The sequence below is a fragment of the Coenobita brevimanus genome, chromosome 76 (genome assembly GCF_032717465.1).
Source record: "Coenobita brevimanus isolate Jiangsu-jjx chromosome 76, ASM3271746v2, whole genome shotgun sequence".
In the NCBI taxonomy this organism is placed as follows: Eukaryota; Metazoa; Arthropoda; class Malacostraca; order Decapoda; family Coenobitidae; genus Coenobita; species Coenobita brevimanus.
In genome coordinates this window covers 33,102,325-33,112,398 of record NC_137029.1, presented here as the reverse complement: position 1 = coordinate 33,112,398, position 10,074 = coordinate 33,102,325, and the positions used below count along the sequence as shown (strand labels likewise).

The 10,074-nt window shown below is 43.4% G+C and overlaps 1 protein-coding gene across 1 annotated transcript; it reads left to right on the top strand.

Annotated features, from left to right (window-relative positions):
• The first annotated feature begins 328 nt into the window (after window positions 1-328).
• LOC145408223 (dual oxidase maturation factor 1-like) lies at window positions 329-3,802 on the top strand. Its single transcript, XM_080278978.1, has 2 exons — window positions 329-547; window positions 2,552-3,802. The coding sequence occupies exons 1-2, from the start codon at window positions 329-331 to the stop codon at window positions 3,800-3,802; spliced, it is 1,470 nt and encodes a 489-aa protein (XP_080135104.1).
• The last annotated feature ends 6,272 nt before the right edge of the window (window positions 3,803-10,074 follow it).

Below are 10,074 nucleotides of genomic sequence, written 5' to 3'. Positions count from 1 at the left end.
AGGTGGTACAATGAGGTGGTGGTTCTCCCTGGGGCATGAATCAGAAAGCTCAGTTTATTACCCAACCCAACACTTGGAACTCCCAACATCCTATGCTACTATCTATCTCTATCTACCTCATTGTCTTTATCTTTCTATTTCTCTCAGAATGACCGACGATGGCAAGGAAAAAGGTGCACTGAGATGGTGGTTCTCCCAGAAGGCCAAACCTACAACTCAACACGACATCCTAAGATCTCTCTCTCTTCCTCTCTGTTTGTCAGTTTGCCTTAATTTCTATCTTTCAGGATGACTGACGATCTCTCCCTCTCTATTTCTATCTTTCAGGATGACTGACGAAGGCAAGGAAGGAATACTCAGGTGGTGGTTCTCCTTAGGGCGAGAATCAGGAGGCCCAACCTATTACCCAACCCAGAAACTGGAATGCCCCGACATCCTATGGTACTACCACGTCATCGTCAGCGTCGTCGTCTTCCTCACCCCCATCGCCGCCTTCTGCGTCCTGCTGCCCTCCTTCAGGAAGAAACATTGGCCTTCTCTCTTAGTGGTCAGTGTGTGTGTGTGTGTGTGTGTGTGTGTGTGTGTGTGTGTGTGTGTGTGTGTGTGTGTGTGTGTGTGTGTGTGTGTGTGTGTGTGTGTGTGTGTGTGTGTGTGTGTGTGTGTGTGTGTGTGTGTGTGTGTGTGTGTGTGTGTGTGTGTGTGTGTGTGTGTGTGTGTGTGTGTGTGTGTGTGTGTGTTCTTACCTAATTGTATCTTTACAGGAATGAGTCAAGCTCGTACTGTCCCGCGTCTTAAACCATATTTCTCGTACATATCCTTAAATTTGTGAACTGTTTTGGCACACACTATTTCATTCGGTAGTGCATTCCACTGATCAATTGCTCTATTTGGGAAACTAAATTCCCTTACGTCTTTATCACCTCTCTTTTTATGCAGTTTTTTGCAGTGTCCTCTTGCTGATGTTTCCCCATACGTTAACTAATCATTTATGTCTATTTTCTCCTTCCCTGATATGCATTTATATAGCATAATCATGTCACCTCTTTGGTAGATTCAGTTTATTTAGTCTTTCTTCGTAGCTTAGATCCCTTAAGCTTGGTACCCATCTCGTAGCGGCCCTTTGAACTTTTTCAATCTTATCTGTGTTTTTTGAGATGAGAACTCCAGACCACTGATGCACACTCCAGGGTTGGTCTGATGAATGATGTTATTATCTTTCTTAACATGTCTTCATTTATGTATGTAAACGCAGTGTATACATGTTCCGTACCTTCTCACTGATGTGGTCAGCCGGAGATAGTCTGTTATTGACAATCACACCTAGGTCCTTCTCTCTTTCTGATGTGTGTAGGGTTTTATTTCCTAATGTATAATCCCAATAAGGTATTTTTCCACTTTTACCAAACTTGATTACATGACACTTGTCCACACTGAATTCCATGTGCCATGTATTACTCCATTCATGAAGTTTATTTAATTCTTCTTGTAGCTCTTTACAAGAGTCTGTGTTAGTAATTCTCCTTTGTATTTCTGCATCATCTGCAAACATATTTAGATAGCTTTCATTTCCAGTGTTACTGTCTGTATCATTTATATACACTAAAAACATGATTGGTGCCAGCACTGAGCCCTGTGGTACTCCACTAGTCACTTCTTTCCATGATGAGTACTTTCCCCTTAGTACTGTTCTCATTTTTCTTTTCATGAGAAAATCTTGCATCCAACAATACAGTTTGCCTTGAATTCCTCCTTGATGGTACAGTTTCCATAAAAGTCTTTGGTGTGGTACTGTGTCAAATGCTTTCTTGAAATCTAAATAGATACTGTCCACTCATCCTTCTCTTTCCTGTAATGTGTCTGTTACTCTGTCATAGTAGCTCAACAGATTAGTAACACATGATATTCCTTTTCTGAAACCAAACTGACTTTCTGTTATCATACTGTGTTCTTCTAGGTGATTTACCCAAGCTTTTCTTATAAGCATTTCTAATACCTTGCTTACAAAACTGGTTAGTGATACTGGTCGGTAGACAGGTGGATTTTGTCTAATCCCTTTCTTGAATAAGGGAACAATGTTTGCTTTCTTCCAAATATCAGGTAGTTTACCTTGACTCAAGGATTTCTTGAAAATTAAAAATAATGGTTTACTTAACTCCTTTGCACATTCACGTAGCACCCAACATGAAATTTCATCAGGACCATTTACTTTTCCTTTGTCTAATTTACTTAGCTCCTCCTGTATTTCTTTCTCTGATGTTTGTATATCTGGTAGTGTGTGTGTGTGTGTGTGTGTGTGTGTGTGTGTGTGTGTGTGTGTGTGTGTGTGTGTGTGTGTGTGTGTGTGTGTGTGTGTGTGTGTGTGTGTGTGTGTGTGTGTGTGTGTGTGTGTGTGTGTGTGTGTGTGTGTGTGTGTGTGTGTGTGTGTGTGTGTGTGTGTGTGTGTGTGTGTGTGTGTGTGTGTGTGTGTGTGTGTGTGTGTGTGTGTGTGTAGCCTCCCATGCCACTTAGAATTCGTTCTTCATTTTTAAAGACAAAGCAATTTACATTACAGATAATGATGTGTCTGCTGACCGGTCTCGTGCTAACCATGGTCTACGGGTCATCGTCGTGGGTTGTTGGGGAGACAGAGGTGTGGGCAAGCGCAGGACCGCTGCAGAAACCAGAACGAGGTCGAGTGAGCGTCTGGGCGGGCCTGCACCATGTTAACCTAACCTATGTTACGGAGACATTGACGCTGAATGAGAAGGTGACATGGTCCTCACAAAATGACTTTACTTTGGCCCACCACGCTGCACTGAGAAATGGTTGGCCGTGGCCTTTGCTTAGTCTGACAGCAGAACTTGGCCGGGAGGGAACAGCGTGGGAGGGTCGGCTAGGTCTTGGACTGAAGCAAGCTGGTACTATGGCCTCCTTTCTAATGGTTGGTGTCATGTACGTGTGGGCAGTGTGGGTTGTGTTGTTCTTAGCGGCGCCTCACCTCATTGCCAAACCTCTTATCTTGTGTGGTGTTCTGACTGGTTTGGTGACTCTGTTGTATGCAGCATGTGTGGGCTCTCATGTGCCCCACTATGTCCGAGTAGACGGGGCGGTGATGATGCTGCACTTGGGGATGGCCTGGTGGATGGTAGCTGCCGCTGCAGTTGTGCTCACCATTGCAGGTATTGCACTTTTTCTCTATGATGCAACCCGCCCCGGCAGCCTGGCAACAGTCTTTGAAATTGATTTCGGGATGATGCATTACTACATGTCTTTACCAAAACAAGACCCCTTATTGGCCTACCATCCAACACAGGATACGTACACTCAGCTCTATCCAACGGATATAAATGACTGGGATACTTCAACTTGCATTCCACTGGGTTCACGGGCAGACGAACCTAAGGTCACAACAGCAGCAGCAACAAGAAGTGAGAGGGAACCAGATATCAGCTGCCTTACCAAGCAGGGCATATCCAGTGGCACAGCCCCACCACCAACTACAAGCCATGATGACACAAAAGAGGACCTCGAACTCTCAACAGAGGAGACCCCGAAAACATTCCCAATCACCTCTGATCACCAATTTCCGTTTCAAGACACACACCAATCCACCACTGAGCAAGAACTAAGTGAGGTTTCCAGCCGAAGCAACAGTGAAGTAAGGAAGGCTGTAGGTACCTCAAGGCCAAGGTTTCCCACTAGATCACTAATGCGGTCATACTACAAGCTTCGTCCACACAGACTGTCTCTGAAAAGCAGGTCCCGATCACAGGCTAAACTGGTTGATTGTGAGGCTGGCTTGGAGGGAAGTACTTATTTGTAAGACCTTTGATTTGTAAAGCTATGTAATTGTAAGGTCATAGGCGCGCACACACACACACACACACACACACACACACACACACACACACACACACACACACACACACACACACACACATACACATACATACACACACACACACACACACACACACACACACACACACACACACACACACACACACACACACACACACACACACACTCTCTCTCTCTCTCTCTCTCTCTCTCTCTCCGATCACAGGCTAAACTATTAGACAATGAGACTGGCCCTCGATGAAAGCAAGTATTTCTAAGAGCAACAATGTTGTAGAATTAAAACTGAGTGCAAATAATGAAAGCAAGCCCCTCATTGTTTTTAAATCACTCACAGAACACCTGTAACTATCATTAGGTGTGATTAGCCTGTATCCCACATTACAAAGTAGTCAGCAAGAATACACAAAGGTCAAATATCATGAAATACTTCAGCAACATAGGGCTTGCCAACACCACCCGCACTCATTTTCCAAAATATGGACCTCACAAAACAATTAGAGTAAATTTGAAACTACTGATATTTTCTTAACTAGGTACAATGTAAGGAATTCACAACTAGCTTAATTTTTGCTGTAATTAACTTGGCCCCAAATTCTATTTCCATCTCGAATGCTGTGTTGCAACAATAGATAATCACTAGTAGTGGTGATAGGCTCTTTTTACTCTCACGTAGCCTAAAACTGCCATCTCTGTATCTTAAATGCTCAGATATAAAGATTAACACTAGAATATGATGCTGGTCATGAAGAGGTGCCATGGAAAGGATGCAGGGCCGCAGTATTGTACTTTCCCGCCAATGAGCTGCGTGAAATAAGCTGCACATGACCGAATATCTGGGCCAAGTTTAGGTGAAACAAGTGCACCTTGTACCTCTCATGTATTAGTTCGTGTCTTAAGCAACTGATTATTTCGTGTGCATTTTCTCGTACTTGTTATTTTGGGTAAAATATTTTTGTACAACTATAGTTAAGTTTTCATGACTGAAATAAAAAGTATAGATTTTCTGATTATGGGATCCTTAAGAAACTGATACGTTAATGAGATAAGGTATGTCTGTCTGTCTGTGTGTCTGTCTGCCTGCCTGTCTGTTATCCAGTCCTTTTTAATTCTGCTAGCGTAGGATCTCAAGCATAAATCACCCAGCCTCAACAATAAAGGCGAGTGCCCAGTTTCTTTTTCCCCGAGTGGCATTATGTGAGCAATAAGCTCCAACCACTCCTCGAATATAATCCTATATGGACCGCATCCGTTAGAATGCCATAACCCATTTAAGCACCAGGAGTACATTTGATTATACTGTGACCACCCGGTGAAAAGATAAGGAAGTGGAAGAGAAACAGTCCCATTCTCAATGTCATATATTAATCACACTATTTTTATATATATATATATATATATATATATATATATATATATATATATATAAAATGTGTGTGTGTGTGTGTGTGTGTGTGTGTGTGTGGGCGCGCGCGCGTATTCCTGCATCAGCATCAAGACTGCGAAAAGGGATATGTTTGATACAGGGAAAAAATGTCTTTGCGGTTGATTTGGGTTCGTACCTTAGTGGATACCACCAGCACTGCAAATGCGCCCACCAGGGTATTCTTATGAGAGAGAGAGAGAGAGAGAGAGAGAGAGAGAGAGAGAGAGAGAGAGAGAGAGAGAGAGAGAGAGAGAGAGAGAGGGTGGGTAGAAAGTGCTGAAAGGCTGAGACGTGGATCTGTGCGTAAATGCGGAAAAATGATGGAGGATGGGTAACAGCCCTATATCGATGTCACCACGCGAAGGCGTCCACCCTGTGCTAGTAGGCTATAGGAAAGTGAGAGAGCGAGTTGATGTGGTTTTTATCGCCGCCTTTACAAGGCGAAGCGGTAATGTTTTTGACCGCCTCTGTGTGTGTGTGTGTGTGTGTGTGTGTGTGTGTGTGTGTGTGTGTGTGTGTGTGTGTGTGTGTGTGTGTGTGTGTGTGTATTTGTTCCCACTGTATCTCATGAACGGCTTGAGCTATCAACATGAAACCTTCAGTGTATCACGATAAGGCCAAAACCTTGGCCGAGTTCGAAAATGGGTACCAGGAGTCAAGGTCAAGGTCACCAAAATGGCTGCCAAAGGTCAACTAGTTTTTATCGCCCGCCTTTAGCACCGTTATATTTCATAAACGACTTGAGCTATTAACATGAAACCTTCAGGGTATCAAGGTATGGCCAAAATCTTGGACTTGGCCAACAGTATATTCTGGCGGGCGATTAGCATCCGGCTCCCGAATGCTTTTCTCACCGGATTAGCAGCCTCCCGTTTAATACATCTCCGCCTCCCTTTCGACACATTTCCATACTTAAACACATCTCTTCCTTTCCTCCGGACACGTCTACCCCCTACCTTTCGTCACCTCTTCCTCTTCCGTTTGACACCTCCTTTCCTTCCTTTTGACACATCTCCCCCCCTCCTTCTGACACATTCCTCTCTTTTGACACATCTTCCAACTCCCTTTTGACATATCTCCCCACTTACTTTTAACAAATCCCTAACCCAACCTGGCCCACAGCCATCATCCTCACCTATAAACCAGCCTCCACCTTTCTTCAACACCCAGCCTTGGGAGTTGGGGAGGGGAGGAGGGTTGGCCACGTTTCCAGGTACAATATCAAAGGGGGACGCTTCTCCCCGCCAGGCCCAGCCCTTGGCCGCCTCTTAGGCAAATGAGGAGGTACTCTGACGGCTTTCTGCTCCATCACCGACTCCTCACCTTCCCTTCTGCGCACCCTCAGTCCTTCTACTCTATATCTTCCTCTTGAATTCTCCTTTCAGCTCACTTTAACCCCTTCTCCAGTTCGCTTTAACCTACCTATATACTCGTCTTAAATGCTTGCTCCACGTCGCTTTAATTTTTCTACTCCAGATCTTCATTAGTTATCACTCACGCTTACTTTAATCCTTTATATTCCTCTTTAATTCTCTCTGTCCTCTCCACCTAAGTCCTTCTTCTCAATATTTTTCTCTGAATTCTCGGCCCAGTTCTCTTTAGCTTATTCTCCTGGAGAGTTTAGTATCTCTGTACATTCCTCTTAAAACCTTCTTAGGCCTGCTCCTACTCGTATATGTTCATCCTCTACTCATTATCATTCTCTTGCATTCTCCCTCGACTTCACTTCATTCCTTCCGTAAATTTCTCTTGAATTTTTTTGCTCCGGGTCACATTCTCTTTCAGTATGTTTTTATCCTCACGCTCCTTCTCATTCTGATCTTTTTATTCTTATATTTTTTCCTCTTAAATTCTCCCTCCCAGTTTATTTTAAATCTTTTGCATTATCCTCTTCTAATATATATATTCTACTTTAGTTTCCCTCAGTCTTTCCTTCTACACTATATATTCCTCTTATATTCTCTTTCCAGCTAACAATAATCTTTCCATATTTCCCTCTTAAATCCTCCCTCCAGCTCACTTAAATCCTTCTGTTTTTAGATCTCCACAGTACGGCATAGTGTGGAGCACTTTCTTTGCTCAGTTTCTTCTTCCTTGCAAACACTTCTCAGTTTGGTGTCATTCCTTTATTTCTTCACCAATTCGCCTCAAATTTGGTACAGTTGTTCCTTAGAGAGATACTCCCGGACACCTTTTATGCTTTTCATTATTCATTTAGGCGTGTTAAACCGATGTACGGGGTAAAATGTCAGACGATATAATCATAAATTAACCACTTCCGAGTTTGGGGGCTACAAGGAAGTTGGAAATATTGACATTGATCATTTTTCGCAGTATTTGCACAAATCGCATTGAATAGAAAAAATATCGTGCAAAAACAGCTTTGACAACATATAAATTAATTGTTGAACAATGCTATGCTTCAGTTTTGCCCTAAATGAGGAAAATATCATATCGAAGACCGTCCATCTTTGTGTGTGTGTGTGTGTGTGTGTGTGTGTGTGTGTGTGTGTGTGTGTGTGTGTGTGTGTGTGTGTGTGTGTGTGTGTGTGTGTGTGTGTGTGTGTGTTTAAGGAATTTGCTTAATTATTTTGTTTACTTACGTCTACATCAAAGCATAATATTGCAGAGAAAGTACTTGGTAGTTAAGTCAAAACTAGTTTCACACGATATTTATCTATGTTAAACGCGATTTATACTGATACTGCGAAAAAAGGCAGAATAAAAAAGGGAAGTGGAGGAGTGATTGGGCAAATATGGACTGCAGCAGATGGAGGACGTGGAAGGTGTGTGCAAGATATTTACAGAAGAAATATGTAGCATGTGAGGTGGTGCATGGGGTGACGAGAAGACGAAATGGAGTGCAAAGAACGGCATGGTGGAATGATGAGGTGAGAAGGCTGTGGCACAGAAGAAGAAAGCATATAGTGAGTGGATGAGAAATAGGGGTGTGGAAGAAGCTGAGAGACGGAAGAGAGAGTTATATGTAGAGAGGAAGAAAGAGGTGAAAAGACTAGTAAGAGAGAGTAAGGAGAGAGTGGATGAGGAATTTGGGAGGAATTTGAGTGATAAGTGGAGACTGTAAGAAAATGTTCTGGAAAGAGGTAAAGACAGACAGAGTGGCAACGAAGTAAGTCGGGTAGTGAAAGATAAAAACGGTAGATTACTAGTGGACAAGGGAGAAAAAGTGAGCAGATGGAGAGAACACTTTAATGAATTATTGAACATAGAGAATGAAAGTAATACGAGTATATGTGGCTGGGGAATGGCTGGGAGAAGGAGGGATGTGAGAAGAGAGGAAGAAATCGAGTAGGATAGAAGTTGTAGACGCAATGAAGAAAGTTAAAATCGGGAAAGCCCCAGGAGCTGATGGTGTGTGTGGTGAAATGTTGAAGCATGGGGGAGAGAGAGTAGTAGAATGGATGTGGAAGATGTGCAGATTGGCCTGGGAGGAAGGTGGAGTCCCAGAGGATTGAAAGTCAGGTATAATTATTCCCTTGTGCAAAGGAAAAGGGGAAAAAGGAGCGTGTGGTAATCATAGGGGCATTTGTCTTCTTAGCGTAACAGGAAAAGTATATGGTAGGATACTTATTGACAGAGTTAGGGAAATAACAGAGGAATTAGTTGGAGAAGAACAGGGACGTTTTAGGAAGGGAAGAGGTTGTGTCGATCAGATATTAATTCTTAGATACTTAGTGGAAAAGTTTCTAGAGAAGAGAATGAAGTTGCATGCAGCCTTCATGGATCTGGAGAATGCACGTGACAGGGTGGACGGACAAATTATATATGGAGTAGATGGGAAGTTGTTGAATGCTGTGAAGAGTATGTATGAGGGGGCTAAGGCTGCAGTGCGTGTGGATAGTGAACTGAGTGAATTTTTCTCTTTGAAGGTTGGGCTGAAACAGGGATGTGTCATGTCTCCATAGTTGTTCAATCTGTATATGGATGGGGTTATAAAGGAGATACAAGGTAGGGCAGTGGATGTTGGAGTGGCCCTAATGAGAGAGGGCAGTGTTTGGAACTCCCTTTACTATTGTTTGCAGATGATACTGTGTTGTTAAGTGAAGAAGAAGGGGAACTGCAAGGCTTGGTGGATGAGTTCGGGAGATTGTGTGAGAAACGGAATCTAAAGGTAAATGTAGGGAAAAGTAAAGTTATGGTCTTAGAGTGAAGTGAAGTCAGTGAATGTACTGTGAGGTTGGATGAGGAGGAAAAGGAGAATGTGACTGCGTTTAAGTACTTGGGTAGTGTGATGAGTAAGGATGGAATTTTGGAGGGTGATGTGCTTGAAAGGGTACAACAAGGAAGAAAGGTTGCTGGTTCCTTGAAAGCAGTCATAAGAAACAGGGTAGTGAGCATGGAAGTGAAAAAGTTACTACATGACAGTATTGTGATACCAACTCTAACGTTTGGAAATTTATCAGAGACCTTTTTGGAAGGACACAAGTCAGGAGTGAGAGCAGTGGAAATGAGTTATTAAAAAGGAGCATGTGGAGTTACATGGACAGACAGACTGACAAATGAGGATGAGAGGGAGCGTTGTGGTGTGGATGTGGATGTGATGGAAAGCGTTAGGAGAAACACACTGAGGTGGTTTGGCCATGTGGAGAGGATGGAGAGTAAGAGACTGACGAGGAGAGTGTATGTGAGTGAGGTGGAAGGGGAGAGAGGGTGGGGGAGGCCAAGGATGAGATGGAGGGATGGAGTGGAAAGGTATATGAGGGATGGGGGTGTGAGCTGGGAGCAGGGCATTGCAATGGCGGGGGACAGGGCGACGTGAAGGCGATTGCTTGTGGCCACCCCGTGTGGGA